The sequence below is a fragment of the Prinia subflava genome, chromosome Z (genome assembly GCF_021018805.1).
Source record: "Prinia subflava isolate CZ2003 ecotype Zambia chromosome Z, Cam_Psub_1.2, whole genome shotgun sequence".
NCBI lineage: Eukaryota > Metazoa > Chordata > Aves > Passeriformes > Cisticolidae > Prinia > Prinia subflava.
Window position 1 is genome coordinate 36,268,924 of NC_086283.1, and position 19,522 is coordinate 36,288,445.

Here is a 19,522-nt window from a genome sequence, read left to right on the forward strand (position 1 = left end):
ATATGGGAGTGGAGCCCAGAGAAGTTGTGGAATCACCATTGTTGCACATCTTCAAACTTGACAAGTGCCTAAGCAGCACATTCTGGTAACACCTTTCAGTTGACCTCCTGGTATATATAGGGATATATAGGTCTATACAAGGTATACCTTACCATATACATGGTGCTGTGTTGCTGTGATTCGGTGTTTTGGATTAGAAGGAAGATACTTGGTACAGTCTACTTTTGTGTCAGGTATCAACCTTAGTATCAGTGTGTAAGAATTTCCAGCAATTCTACCTGTGCAAGACATGCTGTGCAACCCTGGTTGTTTGGGCTTGCCTGTCAGTACCAAGAACAACTGGCTTTGCTTGTTCTGCCACAGGGCTGTGGTGAGGATGTCCACTGTCAGTGGACAACAGGGAGTGTGGTACAAGGAAAGGTCTCAGTTGGCTTTGTCATTTCCGTACTTGTTCTGTATCAGAAGGATGAATGAAACCAGGGGACTGGAGCAGTGTGGACAAAGGGAGCTTGGGAACAAGGAGTTGAGTTGGCAATGTCTCTGTGAAAGCTCTTGAAATGAAAAGACAAGTGAGAAGTTGGGGAGGGAACAGAATGGCACTAGAAGCTCTCAGATAGAATGTAAGACCAATTAGGATAGTGAGCTGGTGAGAAAAATAGGAGAGGATGATTGAAAGACATTTAAGCGTGGGAGAGGAGGAATTGGGGTTGGGTGGAACATGAGGGTGTACTTAAAGCTCTGGAAAGGTTAGACAAAATATTGAGTGGCTCCTTATTAAGTGAGTATCTTCATTCAGTGCATTGACAAAAGCAGGAGTGCAGTGGGAAAAAACCATATGATTGTGCCTTCTGTATTGGGTTTATGTGGCAAGGTTTTAGTAGCAGAGGTCTGCAGGTATGGCTTTTGTGAGAAGCTGCAAAAGCTTCCCACATGTCCAGTAGACCCAGTGCCAGTCACCTCCAAGATGAACCTGCTGCTGGTCAAGGCTGTACCCCTGCAACCCACAGAGAGGCAGGATGGTGCCCAAAGGAGCTTGCCAAGACTGTTTGGGACAGCTATAGATGACACTGCCTTAGAGAAGTAGTTGAAAATAGAGATCACTTCTTTCCTATTTATGTTTTCCATTTTGTTTTTTGTATGAAATGGGACTTCTGGTGCACAAGTGCTAAACTTTTTTTTGCACAGGCAGTCTTAATTTTGGTATTTCCTGGTACCTGTAGACTTAGTATTGTTTTGGTAGTATGTCTTCGGGTAAGGAAGGCACAAATTTTGTCTTTTTCATGCAGATTGACTCAGAATGAGAAAGGAATTCCTGAGAACACAAAACTAAGACTCCTGAGATTATGAGCTCTTAATTCTTGCTCAACCAGACACTGCCCATAATGATTCTCATATCCCTTGTGTGGTCATTGCTGCTGTGGGTGCACATACACACTTCCTGTATATTCATTTGTTGTGCACTTTTGCTTTTTCTTCACATAATGGTGGAGTTGTTGACATTGGCAAGGCCCTCTGGAAATTGTGTAGTCCAATCCCAAGGCTCAGAGAAGGATTAGATAGAGCAGATTACTTGTGGCATGTTTAAAAAGTTTCGAGCATCTCTAAGGGTGGAGATTCTGTAACCTGTTTTTATGATACACTCTAATCACAGAGGAGCAAAGTGAGCTCTCTGTGGATTATGGATAGAATCCTGAAGGTTTGAATATTCCCGGAAACAAGATTAGAACCAAATGAGGTTAAATATTGATACCAAAAATTGGTATATTTTATTTAACACTAAAAGAGGCAAAGAGAAAGAAAGAAAAATAGAAAAATGGCTCCAGGGGTGTGAGGACAGGAAGAGTGGCAGAGACAAGTAAAAGCATATCACCTCTCTGTGGATCTTGATGATGTCTCATTTATCCTTTGTCTTCTAGGTGGTGAGGGCCTTCCACTGATAAAGAACAGAATCCATTATTATTAAACCTTTGGGCCAGGTGGGAATGCCCAGGTACCTCCCCTGAGGGGACATGTTTGACATAGTCTCTTGTAGGACTGTAGATCAGTCGTATGATTTTGCATCATGTGCAGTGTTCTGGGGAGCCATTCCGGGGGCCCTTAATGGACCGTGACACGCCCTCAGCAGCCTCTGGCATGAATGTCCCATAGATGTGGCTTTTCTGGCTGAACCAGTTAGAGTAACGGAGGATGGGTGTTTGTTGCTTCTGACCAGAGGCTTCGCCATGCACCCAAAACCTCCTCCTCCCCTCTGGTGCAGTGCGGGCTGTCTGTGCAAACCCGGTCTCAGTAGATAAGAAAGCTGCTGTGCTGAATCCTCCTGTAGAGGTATTTTTCTCCCCCAGCCCACACCTAAGTATAGTGTTATTTTTATCTTAAATTAACTTAGAGTCCAGGGCCTTAGCCCAGAGGGCCCATTCAGGGTGTGGTGGTCTTTAGTGCAGCTTTGTTGATGCAGCTCCACTACACAATTTTAATGGACAAAAATCCTTCATAAAAATGTTTTAAGCTGTAAACTATATTTCAGCCTCTGACACTTGTGTGGGTACTTGCTCCAGTGTGTAAGCTCTGTTATGGTAAGGAAGTTTTTCATTATGTTTAAATGTCCGGTTTGTCCCTATTGTATATAAACAACACTTTTCACTGGATGACAGTGGGAAGACTAGCTCAGTGGTCTTTTGTGCCCTCTGGCATTTAATAGATACTGATTATACTCCTCCCACTCCACCCTGGCTATTCTCCCTGCTGCTCAGTCCTGTCTCAGCCTCCACCCTAATGCCAGATGCTCCAAGCCCTTAACCATTTTTGCAGCCCTTTGCTAGTCTCACTCCTGTATGTCTGTGTCTGTGTTGCACCTGGATCATCTGGAACCATCACAGTATTCCAGGTGTGTTTAGAAATGCAGAGTAGAGGAAAAGGATCATATCCCTCCACGTATAGGCAATGCTTTTCTAGAAGCAGGCTGTCATTCAAAGGATCTTCACTGCCTTGTTTCTTCAGGTCTTATTTTAAACTATTGGGAAACATTATATCTAGGCTAGATATATAGATGTGTAGTCTAGAAAATATTTCCTACTTATTTCTAGATTTTGGATTTTTCCCTTTCCAAGCTGTATTAGCTTGAAATAATATTATGTTTTGTGAAGTTTCGGAGACAGTAACAGAAAAGGTGTGTTTATTGGAGGGGAGAAATTTGCTCCAGCTGATTCTTGCAAAACTAAGGAATATTTTGAAGCAGAGTAATTTTTACATGTCAACATAAGTAGGTAGTTGCTTTCCATTTAGTTTGTACCTTATCCTTGGGGTAATTAAACACCTGGCTAGTTAAGATGTATTTTACGAGAAATACAAAATTAGTATCTCTATGTTATTCTGGGCTTGGTTTTAAACCACTTGAGTCTTAAGTTCAAATAATTATCTATTCTGCTTATCTTTTTGGGTTTTGGAAGTTTTGATTGTCTCTGACGACAGTGTCTGTCTTCTCTTCCTTTCCTCATTTTTTATGTTCATCAGATTTTTTTGATCCACCTTCCAAATTTCCAAAGTCTGCTAAACTTTATGTATGTCAAGGGACCATATATTTTGTGTGTAGCATTGCTGATCCTTTATTTACAAGATTTGGGGGCTTTTTTTTTTGTCAAATGATTTTCCATCTGTTTTCCCACTACTTTTTTTCCAGTAGAATTTAGTAACAAAACATGGTGAGTCTGAAAGTTTTGGTTTCTCTACTTTTTTTTTTTTTTTTTTTTTTTTTTTTTTTTTTTTTTTTTTTTTTTTTTTTTTTCTTTCCTTCTTCTCCAGCACAAGGAATTTGGGACGGACCATTTTTGCTTCTTTTGCCTATGTCACATTTTTGAGCTGTTGTAACTGAAGTGTTTTTTCCACCTTCATTTTGAAGTAGGTTAAAAATGTAAAATATTAGAGGGCTAGCTACATTGTTTAGATGTTTGCAGTGTATTTTTGCTTGCTGTTCTGTAGCTGGTTTAGTACTTTGCTTTGAAGATTCATTTCGTCCCATGTGTGTACTGCTAATGTGACCGTGTAGTGCTCAGTACAGCATTCATTTAATTACAGAAGAAAAGAATTCTTGTTTATACAACAATACTTTATAGGTAGTGCTATTTCAGCACGTATTTTGAAAATTGTCAGTTGTTTGAGAAAATGTTTATATTGCCTCTAACATGCTTTTTAGAAGTTCGTTGTGCTCAGTGGGGCTGATGCCGCTTTGTATTTTTCCCATTCAGCACACAGTTTAATGTATCTCTGCTTTTCTTGTCTTGGGAATCAGTATGATCAGCTGTTGTAGATGTTGATGTAAAGAATTTTAACACAGTCAGTCCTTATGTATATTGTTCACAACTTTTTATGGTTAGACATTATCTGTCTGATCATAAGGTGACATGGAGGTAAAATAATTTTAATGGATTGTGTACGCTTTTCATGTTTATCTATGAACACTTTTGTAGCTGTTACATTTTTCAGCTACCACACTATTCAAATCACTGAGTTGTGTTTAACAGCAATCACTGAGGGTTTAAGAAATTGAATGAAACAGAGAAACTGGAAAAAAATTACTTTGGGTAAGAATCAAAATTCCATAGAAGGAGACTCTGTTAAGGTTGTTTAGTTTGCCAGAATAGATAGGACTTGGTTGTGGTGTCTAATCATGTAAGGGAAAAATAGAGAGAAAACTTAACATACAAAGGTGTGTCAATAATTAGTGACTGAAGCCAAAGTAATTCAAACTGGAAATAAAGTACCAAGGACAGTGACTAGCCTGCAGACATCACAGCAAGTGATGGACTGTTTAGCTCTTAATAACTTGAATTTTGCAATTGATGCCTTTCTGTAAGAACTACTGTAGTTAAACGTAAGTTACTGATCTTAGAGACTGGTAGCTGAAGAAAGCAAAAGGCTTTCTGTTTAAGAGGACATGGTTGATTTTGCAGGACTATCTGCCCTGAAACTGTGAACCTTCCAAGAAAAAAATTAGGAATTTATAACAATTCTTTTTGATCAAACTAGGTAGCATCTCCCCATGTCCTTCTGCTTTTATCTTTACCCTGCGTTTGACAGTACTTGGCTGATATCTGCTCCATCCCATTCTACACTTAGAAAAGTTAAAGATGGTTTTTCTCTTAGTACGGATTCCTTCAAACTGGTAGGAAATGCAGTGCTTTCAACAAAATGGACAGAGAATTTTGCAGTGTTGATTTAGAATGACTGAAGTTTCTTTAGCCCTTGTCTTTTAGTGGTTACTGTTACAACAGGGTATTTAGGCTTAAGGCTAAACCAGGCCTTTGAAGTAGTTCATCAAACAAGTAGAATTTAATTTTTTCAAGGACTTTGCTTTATAGTATGGTGAGTAAAAGCTATGAGTATGTATGGAAGAAGGATCAAGAATAAAAAGAGGGCACTTTAGTTAGTTCCACATGTTTTCCTTCTGGCTTTCAAATCAAAGATGCAAATGAAACGGCCAGATTCATTGTCATAATTATCATCAATATTTTTGGACAACAGTAATTTGTCATGTAGGAAGACTAGGGCCGTAGGAATTGCATCATGCTTAACAAAGATGTGTAAAATTGTGCAGTGACAATGGTATAATTCCCAAACAACAGGCAGACTGTAGTATGACTGGCTGGGATGTTGTGCTTAAAAGAAGCTGGAGGTGCTGGTGGATGGCAAGCTGAACAATGTGCCTTCGTGGCACTGAAGTCAAACTGATTCTCCAGTATTGGTAAGAGATGTGCTAGGATGCTGTGTCTGGATTGTCCCTTGATTTCAAGAGAGAGATTAATGAAAAATTGGAGAAACAGATGGCCACCAGGATGATTTGTATGTTAGAAGGATGATTAGCATGTTAGAGAACTCAACATTTGGAGAAAGGTTCAGAGAAATTGTTTAGGTTGGAAAAGACATCTTTAACTGTTATCCCAGCTCTGCCAAGTTCAGCCAGAAATGATGTTCTGAAGTGCCACATCCACACACCTTGTAAATCTCTCCAGGGATGGTGATTCCACCAGTACCCCAGGCAGCTTGTTCCAGTGCTTGACAGCCCTTTCAGATAAGAAATTTTTCTAATACCAAATTGAAACCTCCCTTTATGCATCTTGAGGACATTTTTTGTTGTATAGAGGGCAAGGTCTCCCTAAGCCTTCTTTTCTCAGGCTAAACATAGGCTGCCTAGGCCAGCTCCAGGCAATGCTCATAATACTTGTGCTCCAGACCCTTCACCAGCTTCACTGCTTTCCTGTGTACATCTTCCAGTACCTCAGTGGAGAGACAGCTGGGAGAGGTTTCATCAGTCATCCAGTACCTAGAAGATAGTTGTGAAAGAGAAGCTGTTTTCTGCTCAGAAGGATGAATAGTGAGAGCAGAAATTTCATCTCAGTATAGGGAAAAGGAAGTCTGTTAGAAATAACTAAACACTGGAGTAAGTTTCTGAAAAGCATGGTGGAATCTCCCACACTGGAAATATTTAAGGCACATCTTGGCAGCACCATAGCTTACTTGATCTAAGGCCCTGCTAAAACCTAGTGAAATAAAGTCCAAGAGAAGGTTATAGACTAGAGAGTTTCCCAAGATCTTTTGCAGCCTGGACTGCTCTATGGTGCTGTGGTTACAGCTTTATGTCAGTCGTGGCTCTGGGCAGAGATAGCCTAGATTGTAGATAGTAGCAAACTGTGTAAAGAAATGTGGTTACAATCACTGACAGGCACTTGATGGAATATTTTCTTTTACATAAATGTTTGGGTTTCAGTTTTTACAGCTAAACCAGTAAAGAAAATAAAATTTACTTGCATTTTTAAAAATTTTTATTCTTTTTAATGTTTCATGAAAGAAAAGATTCACTGATGTGGAAAAAAATTAAAAATGCAAGTTTGATGCAATCAGAATAAAAATATCAAGTTTATTTAAATATTGACCTAAGAGGAATAATGCATTTATGTTCACATTATATATATATGTATATATGTGTGTTGTAGTGCTACTTTATGACAATCCAGCAGAAGCACATCTGAGAACTGCAGGTGTTTCACAGGGCTATTTGCTTTGCTTGCCAGGTAGTTGAAGTTAAGCTTGGTTCAGCTGGCCATATAGCACATGTGCCAGTATAGCACATGCTGTCTCTCAGGCAGGGGGCAGAGCAAAGACAGTTAAGATACTATATTAGTAAAGCTTGCAGAAATCGTAAACGCTGAAGAAGCACGTGTTCTACAGGAAGAAAAACTGTGGGAAAAGCTGTAAGGCAGATCTCTTGAGGCAGACATTGCCACAAATAGGACGTATGTACTATGGGGATTTGGGCTTTTTAGTCTTATTCTGAAATCAGGTAACTTGACGATGAACTGATGTCTTCAGTAGCCCTGCATAGTCTTTTCAGTTGTATATGATTTGATTCTGCATAGAGTCCATCTGTTTTTTATATTTTTGTGTCGTCAGCAGTATTTGCTTTAGATGCAGAGTCGTCAAGTTGAGGTAGTGATATATTTGCATGTGCACATTCCAGAAGATGTTGGAGGAAACAGATGTGTTGTAGAAAACTGAATGCACCTCCTACCTTTCTTTAGTCTCCTTTTGTGCACCTCTTAGCACAGAATCTGGAGCAGAATTAGAAATAACAAACCTGGGTTCACTGCATATCCATCTGATTTGTATGTGTTCTTTTCAGGAGTCTTCAGTTCATGGCTGACAGTCCCTCGCAAAGTCATGCTGTTACTGAAGAGCAAAGGAGGAAAGGGGAAAAAAGGGGTTTTAAAGTACTAGACACATAGACGTGTGTCTAGGGTTTTTTAGCAGCTTTTGATAGTGTCCTAAGCAGAAACCATTTCCCTAGAGTTTTCCAGTTTCTTTCTTCTGTGGCACTCTGGAAAATTACTTTGGTGTGTCTCGTAAGAGAAGACTCTTTTAATAGTCTTTGAGTGTTTCTCTGTTCAGAGGCATTTTTCTCCCAGCTGACTCATGGGATTGCTTGAAAAAAGATGATATTAAAAAAAAATACATAAAATTCTGGCTTTGTCCTGTAAATGCTTAGTATGTGCAAAGATGAGGCTATTGAGAGTCAGTCTTCTCTACTCCATGTTTCAAGTCAAAATCCCATTAAAACCAACAGTACAAAGTACAAGTGTCTTAATCTCATCCAAACCCATTTTTTTAATGAACTATCACAGGGCAATTTCAGCTACGTTATGAAGTAATGTTCTACCAAGTCGTCATGACTCCTTGTAATGTACAATGCCTGGAAAACCTGATTCTGTAAATAAGGAGCGTTTCACACAGCTGTTTTCCAAATAGTTTTATTGCCTCAATGGTTTTTTTTCTGTCCTCATCAGCTGAGATATAGGCTCATGAAATAAAATCACCCACTAATTATAGCATTATTACATGTTACTTGGACTTTTCCTGATGCTTCAATTGTGGGTTGTTAGTTCTTCATAAACATTAATTCTTTGGATTTTCCTTCATAACTGCTGTTTGTGAAGGATTCTCTCCCACCTTTTAGAGGAAGGTGATGGTGAAGGCATTTTCAAATTAGTGTCTTACTCATCAATGTACATTCATCTCAGGTGCTGAGACTGGGAAACCTAAAGAAGGTCTTTTGAAGTTCTTAAAGCAGGAATCCAGGCTTTCCTGCCTGGAAAATGAGAAATATACAAAAAGAGGTTGTCTGCAAACATTTTATCCTTCAGGCATTGGGTAAAAGTCACCTGCAAATTCCTTCTCTGAACAGGATTCTCTGGGCAGCATTCTCCTGCCTTCAGTGCAGGGTGACTTTTTCAGTCCCCAGAGCTGATGGCCTGATTTAACTGTCTACCTTAACAGAAGTAGGGTCCTGTATACCTAATTATTGATAGTTTGCATATTTAAGAAAGTACTGTATTGTGGTGGTGTGGATTAGCCACAATAGGCGGCCAAGTCCTTCCTCTGGCTACTCCTTCACTCTCCAAAATGGGGCAAGGAACTCAAATGGTAAAAGTGAGAAAACTCATGGATTGAGATAAAGACAGTTTTATAGGGAATGTAAAAGCTGTGCATATCAGAAAAGAAAAATAAAGAATTGCAAATAGTCAGCCATCCTCAGAAGAGCACAGCTTTACAACATGTAATGGTAGCTTGGGAAGACAAACACATTCCCTGTTTCTTCTTTTCCAAGTTTTTATTGCTGAGTGTGTCATCCTGTGGTTAGTTTGTCTCAGCTCTCCTGGTTGTGTCCCCTCACAACTTCTTGCACACCCATGCCTGCCTGCTGGCAGGGCAACACATGGAAGCAGGAGAGCCCTTAATGCTGTGTGAACACTGCTCAGCAGTGTTAATGATGCTGTTTTCAACACAAATCCAAACCCTACATACTACTACAAAGAAAACTGACTCTCCCAGAGAAAACTAGTACAGGTACTCAAAGCTGTTGTTGCAGCAGACAGTCATTTAGTATCTTGTATTTGATTGATACACCATTATATTGTCAACATCACAGAGGCTATGTTGAGTTGTGCTGCCTCTTCTTCTGTTATTTTGACATGTTTTTTGCTTGTGTTAATATGGATATGTTTATGAAGGTATTTCCAGCATTTCAAGGAAGTTAAACAAAACCATTAAAATCTAAATGTGTGGAGTTGTGTTGACTCTGCATGGTGTAAATAGTTGAGTTGCTGACACACATTGCTAATGCATGTGGCTCCTAGTCATCTGTTGTTTGATAAATAAATATCTGGGATAAATAAAATTGGAAGGTGGTTGCTGTGCAAATATATCTAACTTTAGTGTCGACTGCAGTCATGTAGTTTATCAGCAAGTTCTACCACCATTTGGTAGAGTCCAAAGATCTACTGAGATTCAGGGACTTTAGGATCCTTGCCAGTTATTTTTTGTATTTTAAGTGGTTACATCTGCCGTTCTAGTATTTATTAATACCCTTCCTGTGCATCTTTCTTCTGCCTTTTGCAGTATTATGGAGCATGCTCTGGACAACTAGGTAAATTTTCTTGAAATTCTGATAAGTCTTAGTAAGTCTGTTAAATGTGTGAGAAAAGCCGTTTTAACTTCAGCAGAGAGGGACAGGCTTTAAGGGTTAATGGCAAAAAGCGCACACTACGAAGCTGATCCTCTGATTCTTAATTTTTGATCTCTTAACATGGAGGTGCTGTAGCTGCTCATTAACATCATCAGAACTGAGCACAAGATGCTGTCTCAGAGCATTCTTCTTATACTAAAGGTAGACATTTTCAAAACTATTTAGTCTAAAGCGGACTTGAAATAATAGCTTTTCAGAGATGAGGTTGAGTAAGCCAATAAGCACTTAAAAATAGGTGTTTTAAGTGAGGGAAAGTGAAGTACAGCCTTAATTGATGCAGTTGTTGTTGATGCCATCTGTAGTGCCCTAAAAGTGGGAAAAGATAAAATCTAATTAGACAGAAAATACTGCTAAGGTAAATTATTGTATTTTTTGCTCTGTTGAGCCAATACCAACAAGGGACTGGAGGCAAACTGTCACCCAGCCATCTCTTTGAAGCAAAATTGGGTCTTAATCAGTCATCAGCCACATTATCCAAATCTAACCCATACTTGTTCCTAGCTTGCTTGGGATGTCAGTTTACAAAGAGTAAGACTCAGATTCTATTATAATGTAATGAAGGAGTGCAGTACAAAGAAGCATACTGGTAACACCTCATATGGTGTCCAGATCAGTCTGAAGGACTTGTGCTATTTGAAGATATTTGTGTGTTGTCTTCTTATTTCTGTCTTGTTGTAACATCACAATAATTTATAGCATTTATTTTGAATATTTGTAATATTGACTTAGCCTCAGGTATTGCTAATTTAGAGCAAAATCATATACTGTGTGTTTTATCACTCTTCTGTCTGCAAGAAAGAGTATTTTAAGTATGTTGAAATTTGTATATCCATATGTATGGATGTTATATGATATCTAGTTTGATTTAAAAAATACTACTGTTATGCCATGACAAGGTCTGTAGTCTAAACTTCTAATATCATTTTACAGGCAACAAAATGTATATGTTCTCTTATGTATGCATTTAAAAAAAAATAATTTACTGACTATTTGTTTCTGCCAGTTTCTGTAATTACATAAACAGGGATATAACGAAAATACAACCTCACTATCTCATGTGAAACCATGGAACCAGAATATTTCTGTGTCAAATTATTTTAAGTATTGCTGGGGATGGAGTTAAAGAGGCACAGAATATGTATAAGATACTTTGTGTCAGACTTCTTAAGTTTTCAGGCATAGCAAGATACATACAAGTAAATATATGTAAACATTTGCTGTAACTATTTCTTCAGGTGAAATAGTAACTTGTGGTTTAGGAAGTATGCTTGCTGCAAGTAGCTAATACAAAAAAAACCACACAGAGGTGTTTTCAAAAGACTCATCTAAGTAATTGTATGAATAGCACATTTAAGAATATTAACACAGTAGCACATTTAAAGCCAGTATTTATTAGAAGAAACTTGATGGCATTCAGGAATTATGTGGTTAGTATATGCAGCTGAAGATCATTGGGGTTTGAAATTAATGCGTAGAATAAAATGCAGTTTGAAATTAATGTCTAGAATAAAGTGCAGTTCCTGCTTTGCCTATATGGAATCATTCAGAGAGTTTCATAATTTTCCACTGATCACTTTTGTACCATCACTAGTGGATTTGGCACCTCTCTGTCAAAGGTCAGAAATCCTACTCTCTCAAGTAATTTCTTTTCTTTGTTAATTAAACAAGTATCAGTGAGAGATTCCAGAAAATCCCGTTTTCACAGAAACAATGCATGAACATACTGTGTGGTTGTACCATTCTTATTATGATATCAAGTCCTTCCTCCAGTGGCTGCTGTAATAGTTTTTTATTTTGTCAAAAAGAGCTGTAAATTCTTTCTCTAAGCTAAATTTGGATTTCTTTATTTTGATGCTTTTAGCTTTGCAGTTGAACTGTGATCTACTCAGTGGCAGGGTCTGCATCTATTAAAGGAGGAAGAATGGTATCTGTGTCAGAGACAAGAATGGCAAGGATTCCTGGTCTCTGCATTGACTTATCTGATCAGGTGATGGGGTCTTGCTTTCCAAGGTAAATCTGTTCAGACAGATTTTGTGTTTCTTCCCATGGCTAACAACAAATCTTTGAGGACCTATATGCATTTTGTTAACTACATTAACTTATACCAAATTATGAATTCTTAAATGTTGTGTAGGGAGGACTACTCAGTTTCATATGACTGGAGTGATTTTAATCTGGGCTATTGCAAAACATTATCATTGTCATTTTTTGGCACTTTGAATAATTTTAACTGAAATTACTTTCTTATCTAGATGCTTTACTGGAATAAACTGGAATTTACTAGAATATACTGCTATGTAGAATACAATGGGTTTGTGCTGCAAATGTACAAACAAGATGGGCAAGATTTTGTATTTTTTCAATGGACTACTTGGAAGCATCTGAGGAAAATATTTAATACCATCCATGTGGGGGAATTAACATTTGAGTCACTTTTAATACTTAAAATGACAACATTAGAGGCTAGAAAATGCAGAAAAAAATTGAAGTAGTTTTGGAGTTATTTTTGTGATTGCTTATATTATGAGTGGTGACTAAAGTGTTAGACAAAAGATGCACATTTTAACTGAATCACATCATAATTTATGAAGTATACAATATAAACAGAGCTTTCCTTTTGAAATTGTGTCTGTAAAAGAGTCTTGTAGTGTATTGCTGTTTCCCATCAGCTTTGTCTGAACAGCCTTTACAAGGGAAAGTGTCAAAGTCTGCCATAGTTCCAACTTGTAAAATAGATTATTGGACTTTCTAGACCCCCAAGTTTAAAAAACCAAATTACAACAATCTCTTAAACCTTCTCCTTAGTTAATAACTAATGCCCTCTTAAATTGCTGTATTACTTCTTTAATATACAAGAAAATGTTTAATAGGTTTTTTCTATGTAGAATAAAAAAGTAGTCTTCATTATGCTAAGTGTATTTTTTTTCTCCTGTCTATGTAATGAACTGCTGTTACTTAACCATTTTGGGGTTCTTTCTTGCAGGTCTAAGTGTTAGGGAGCCAGTAGCACAGTCAGTGAATCCTGTTACTGTTTTGACAAATTACAATAGAGACAGAGTTCATGCAAGCTCATCAATGATAAAGTACATGAGGGAAAAGAATAAAACAAGTTGGTAATGACTGACAGATAAAACAAAGAACCAAAAAAAGACAAAGGGAATAAGAACTCAATGCACTGAAGTCTTTTCATTGAGAAGGAAGAAGCAATTGTGATTTGGTAGTTCACTCTCTTGGTGTCAGACTCAAGGTGAAAGAGTCTCTGGATTTGAATGTCTGGGTTGCCTTCTGTGCAGTAGGAGAAATTTGGAAATAGATTTTGTATGTAAAGTCTTGTCTTGAATACACTGAGAAGTGTTCTGTAGCTGGACAAATGTAGCTTTGTATTTCAATACATCTACAATACAAATACATTTCAATATCAATAATGTATTGTGGAAATCACAGTGGCTGAAAATTGTGTGTTTCATGTAGCTTTACTAAAACAAAATTATATAGTGTAGTAATGACAATAAAGTGGAGTTAATTGATGAAGAAAATCCATAAAGATCATGGAAGTTCTGTTGATTGTACTTTGTTTTTTCTTGTATCTTTCATTTTGGACTTGCAGGTGGTGCTCCTGTAGAAGGCTTATTGTTTACTGGTGCTGCATTAAAATCACAAAATAAGTAGTTTTGATTAGGTAGTATTCCTTTTAGGATTAGGGAGAGGTATTGTTCATTCTTGTGAACTTGAATCTTTAACCAAACTTGGTCAGACTTTGGGCTTATAATACTCAGACTTTTTTTTTTTTTGGTGCTGTGAACAGTAGCAGACAAGAGCTGTTGAAGGAGAAGTCAGTAAATTTATTTACTTCCAACTCTTGTTCTTTTTCAGATCGTCCTTTGAATATTAATCTACATTTACTACAGTATTTCAACGTTTGTTGATAGTTTGGGTAAATGATGGCTCAGCTCCAACAAGGAGGTCCAGATGAAAAAGAGAAGACTACTGCATTAAAGGGTATGAATCTTTTTCACCTTTTTTTTGTATATATTGACATTTCATAAATTATTGTTAAGGGATGGAAAATAATATTATATAGTTATGAGTTAGAGCTTGGGAATTACAGTACTAGAAGAGACTTGTAGTCTACCTGTGCTAGTGCTTGTTGTCTAATAGTGACAACATTAATGAGTATTTTCACAAGATGGTGTAAAACATAATGGTATGTGCTAAGGAGTAACAGAACAAACTAGTCATTGCTTTTTAAAATTTTCATTGTTGTCCTTCTAGAAAGTTGACTGGTGCTTTTGTGTTTTTAGTTTTTGGAAGTTTTGCTTTTGTTTTATAGATATGCAACCATGTTACAACTTTTAAAAATCTCTTGGACTAGAATGCTAAAAGGGAAGAGGCTTTCAGGATTTCTGTACTGGTTTTATAGAGTTCCCTTTGTATGTTTTGAAAAATAAAAGGATCTAAATGACTTAGGGGAAAAAATAAATTACATAAATGGCATGTTTTAGTGCAACTTTTTAAAGTGGCTTTCAGCTTTGGAAGTACGTGAAGTTGGTTAGATCTACAAGTAAGCTAACCAAATGTTAATTTAAAGTGTTTGCATCACATAGTTCCGTTCCGTTCCATTCTGTTCTCAGAATCACAGAATAATGAGGTTGGAAGAGACCTCTAAGTCATCAAGTCCAACCTATGCCTTAACACCTCAACTGGACTATAGCACTAAGTGCCATGTCCAGTCTTTTTTTAAATACGTCCAGAGATGGTGCCTCCACCACCTCCCTGGGAAGACAATTCCAGTGCTTTATTACTCTTTCAGTGAAAAATCTTTTCCTAATCTCTAACCTGTACCTTCCCTGACGTAGCTTGAGACTGTGTCCCCTTGTTCTGTCAGTTGCTGCCTGGTGGAAGAGACCGACCCCCACCTGTCTACAACCTCCCTTCCGGAAGTTCCGTTCCATCCCGTTCCATCCTGTTCCATCCCGTTCCATCCCGTTCCATCCCGTTCCATCCCGTTCCATCCCGTTCCATCCCGTTCCATCCCGTTCCCCCCCCCCCCATCCCGTTCCATCCCGTTCCCCCCCCCCTCCATCCCGTTCCATCCCGTTCCCCCCCCCCTCCATCCCGTTCCATCCCGTTCCCCCCCCCCCTCCATCCCGTTCCATCCCGTTCCATCCCGTTCCATCCCGTTCCATCCCGTTCCATCCCGTTCCATCCCGTTCCATCCCGTTCCACCCCGTTCCCCCTCCCCTCCCGTTCCCCCTCCCCTCCCGTTCCCCCTCCCCTCCCGTTCCCCTCCCCTCCCGTTCCCCTCCCCTCCCGTTCCCCTCCCCTCCCGTTCCCCTCCCCTCCCGTTCCCCTCCCCTCCCGTTCCCCCCCCTCCCCTTCCCCCTCCCCTTCCCCCCCCTTCCCCCCCCTTCCCCCTCCCCTTCCCCCTCCCCTTCCCCCTCCCCTTCCCCCTCCCCTCCCCTTCCCCCTCCCCTCCCCTTCCCCCTCCCCTCCCCTTCCCCCTCCCCTCCCCTTCCCCCTCCCCTCCCCTTCCCCCTCCCCTCCCCTTCCCCCTCCCCTCCCCTTCCCCCTCCCCTCCCCTTCCCCCTCCCCTCTCCTTCCCCCTCCCCTCCCCTTCCCCCTCCCCTCCCCTTCCCCCTCCCCTCCCCTTCCCCCTCCCCTCCCCTTCCCCTTCCCCCTCCCCTCCCCTTCCCCTTCCCCCTCCCCTCCCCTCCCGTTCCCCCTCCCCTCCCCTCCCGTTCCCCCTCCCCTCCCGTTCCCCCTCCCCTCCCCTCCCGTTCCCCCTCCCGTTCCCTTCCCCTCCCCTCCCGTTCCCCCTCCCATTCCCCTGCAGATCACTGTTTTCAGCTCTGTTGAACTATCTCAAATTGAGTTGGGAAGTCCAAGACCTTAGATGAGAATGGTAGATCAGATTTGAAAGACTCACAAAGTTGTTAGACACTTGAGATAATTTTCATTCAAAAAGTTGCAGAAGAGGAAAGTGGCCATGTCAGTGGTTGCAGCTCTGAACAGGTGCAGTATTCCTTAGTGACTGATGAAAGCTGTAAATCATGACAAGCTGTACATATCGCGAAAAAGCATAATATACTTCATATACTATGGTCCTTGATACTCAGGAGATTGGTATTTTGTTGTATAGTGACACTTCTGTGTAAATACATTTCTAAATAGATCACAGTAAGAAGATCTGCAAACCTGAGTGAGTGAAATTAAATGTTAGCGATGTAGCTTGACTGGAGTCTTCACCAAGGAGAAAAAGATGTGCTAAAGACTTTGCTGCCTTGATTTTGTCAAAGTACAGAGGAAGAAAGGACAAGCTGTTAACATCCAGTTGTGGGAGACATCTTTGACAAAATTTTTTTTTTTCCGTATCATTTGGTTGAGAACAAAAGGAGCATCTGCAGAACTTTCAAAGGACAGTGCACAAGAACAAACACTTGATTTCTTGCATGAATTGTATTTCATGGGACATGCTATTAAAGAGATGTGGTGTAAAAGTGAGCTGTGGCTGAGAAAGCCAGATTTAGAATCATCCAGTCAGTGTCTGGTGTTATATAGACATTTAGATACCACAAAGATACTCAGAAACCGTGCTACTTGTTGGAAAGGTGTTAAATTTCAGCAGCCCTACTAGATGGCTTTTGGTCTTCCAGCTTTGCCCAGTGGAATCACTCAGAAGAAAGAGTTGGCGACAATCATGGTTATGCCGGAATAAGTGTAAAGTGAACTTGAAGGGTTGTAGAGGACCAGGTCAAGGAACTCTTAAAAATGTTGAATTTAATTTTCAGTACATTTTGAACAGTAGAAATTTCAAACTGTTGAATGTGTCAATCCTAAGCTTAGGTAATGTGGGTAGCCTACTGGCAACAAGACCAAACAAAAACAGTGGTACAAAATATAAAAATAATTGTTTTAAGTAATACAAAGATGGAAACGTAGTCAGTGACAAATGAAACTTAAAGATAATGAGTCTTTTCAAACTATTTTCTTTTCTTTGAGTTACAGCATTGCATAGTAATAAAGGTAAAAATCAATATATTTTGAACTCATAATGTATTTTCTTGGTAATGCACATTATCTGGATTTATGAAATAATAATAATAGTTCAAAGTCAGTTTAGCACTCCTGAGCAGAATGGTTTGTGTGGTCTTCAATTTTGTCTTACAAACAAGTAGGAAAGTATATTTTGGTAAAATCCTGTTTCTTGGTGTGGGTTTTTTTGTTTGTTTGTTTGGGGTTTTTTGGGTTTTTGTTTTTGTGGTGGTGTGGTGGGTTTTTTTGTGTTTTTTTTTATTAATAGTCAGAAAATATGTTAGAAGCGTAGCACTGCAATGAGGAGAGGAGACATCATTGTACGTTACTACTTGTGTATGCAGTAGTTGTTTGGTAGTTACATATAGATGTCAAGATGTCCCCATAAGTTCACCTCTGGTTAAATGTAAGTCCTTAAATCTAGGGTAAAGAATGTAGATTATGGTAATTTTAGTGTACTTGCATTAGTGACTGCAGGCTGTACCAGGCTGTACAGTCCTGATCTGAAAAGGATGTGTATACCATGGCTTGCTACAAAATGGATGGGAGTTTCCTCTACCTTGAGAGCTATTAAAGGAGGTGGTTGAGAGAAGGATTCACGTCTAACAATCTGGAAAAAGGAGGGGCTGAGAACTGGTGTGGTCACACAGTTGGTAAGTGCCAGTTAGATGATGTGCATCAGATAATCTGAACTCCTCAAGAAGGCAATCAACACACAATCAATGATTTGATACTGAAGCTAGAGAACTTTGTTAAAACCATAATGCATACCCCAGAGACTTATTTTTTAACATTGAGGTAATGAATCATTGAAACAAATTGCAATGTCTTTGGTGACTTCCCTGTCTCTGGACATTTGTAGATTAACATAGAGATAAATAGGTGGCCAGATAAATAAATAAATAAGTACATATACAGGCAGGTAAGTCCAGCATTTGAACCTTGAACGGGATTTCCCATAACAGTGTCTTGTGTTTAGTAATACTGGGATATTTTGCCTGTAAGATCTACACATCTCAGCAAACACATTTTGTTAGTGTTACAAGGGAAATCAAAGACACAGCATGCATGATGTAATTTTTTCTTTTCCTTTTTTAGATTTGTTGTCTAGAATAGACTTGGATGAACTAATGAAAAAAGATGAGCCACCACTTGAATTTCCTGATACTTTGGAAGGATTTGAGTACATTTTTAATGAAAGTAAGTCGTATGTGCTTTGTAAAGACTATACTTAGAATAATGTTGAGAGCTTATCAGAAGTTGAATTATACCTTATAAGTCCCGATTAAAATTTCATACTTTCCTGTTAGAAATAAAATTTAAAGCTTCAGTGCTGATAGACTTGGAAATCTAAGACCTGTTTTTTATTTCATACAATTATCACAAAAATCCCTCATTTCATACAATGTTGTGGTGTTGTACTGGGCCTACTTTCTGACTTCCTGTTTTCTGTTGCAGAGGTGTTGATACCAAAATTCTGAAAGTAATTTTCTGTAGCATTTAAAAATCAGAATTAAAGAATGGCCACTCATTTAAGGAATGTTTTATTTCCTGATTCATTTTTATGGCTACAGAAGAAGTTGTTTTTCAGATAATAGTTTGTCCCACCTTCTCCATTAATATCAATAGGAAAACACCTTTGTGTGTTGATAGAAGAATAAGGAATGTGATAGACTGTCTTTTCTGATGTGGAACATAATTTTGCATTGCAGCCAAGCATGTGATGACTTCAAGCAAGTACTTCCAGCTAGCTCAGTCTCTGTGTTAAATGACTTAGTATTTGTAGTTTCCAGTGCATGCATTTTAAAATCCAGGCGAGAAATGAGTGTCTGAACTGAAGTTATACCAGACTGCAGGAAGTGACTCTTACAAGATTGTTTAAAACCTGTAGAACAAATGGGAATGTTTACAATTTTACTTCTTTGCAGCGCCTGCTCTGTGAACAGGAACTTTAGTTTCTAAATCTGCCTGTTTTACATCTTCCACTTTTAAAGGAAAAAAAAAAAAAAGCGTTTCTTTAAATGATAGTCATTTATGCAACACTTAGCTTTTTAATACCCTGATGGCTTTCACAGGAAGGTACTTAGAGACTAAAAGTGTCATGAAAGTGATGCTCTTTCTTTGATGGAAGGAGTTCAGCTCTGTCACTTTTCAGCTCCTTATTTTTAGATCTGCACAGTGTCTACTGTCTTCCTTACTGACTTCAGAGTTAATGGTTCATATATGCCTGATAAAAAGGGCTGAAATTTGAATTTTGGGGAATGAATTATGTTACTGAATATTCCATTAGTAACCTCACAGCCTGAGTGACTTCCATAGAATGGAGGAAAACCTATTACATATGCTAATGGTCAGCAAAGCAAAAAAGTCACCATTTTGCTTTTGTACATTTAATTCAAATGTTCAGTCATGTATTTT

General features: G+C 38.9%; 1 protein-coding gene across 4 annotated transcripts in view; it reads left to right on the forward strand.

The window, feature by feature from the left end:
- ARB2A (ARB2 cotranscriptional regulator A) overlaps nt 1-19,522 on the forward strand; it is a 259,244-nt gene that overhangs the window by 8,037 nt on the left and 231,685 nt on the right. For 3 of the 4 annotated variants that reach the window (XM_063421494.1, XM_063421496.1, XM_063421497.1), the window contains exons 2-3: nt 13,946-14,071; nt 18,203-18,304. In XM_063421494.1, the coding sequence (XP_063277564.1) occupies nt 14,011-14,071; nt 18,203-18,304 (163 nt within the window). In that variant the 5' untranslated portion in view covers nt 13,946-14,010. Of the gene's footprint in view, nt 1-11,933; nt 12,083-13,945; nt 14,072-18,202; nt 18,305-19,522 lie in introns of all 4 variants that reach the window. The other variant, XM_063421495.1, reaches the window with a different exon arrangement.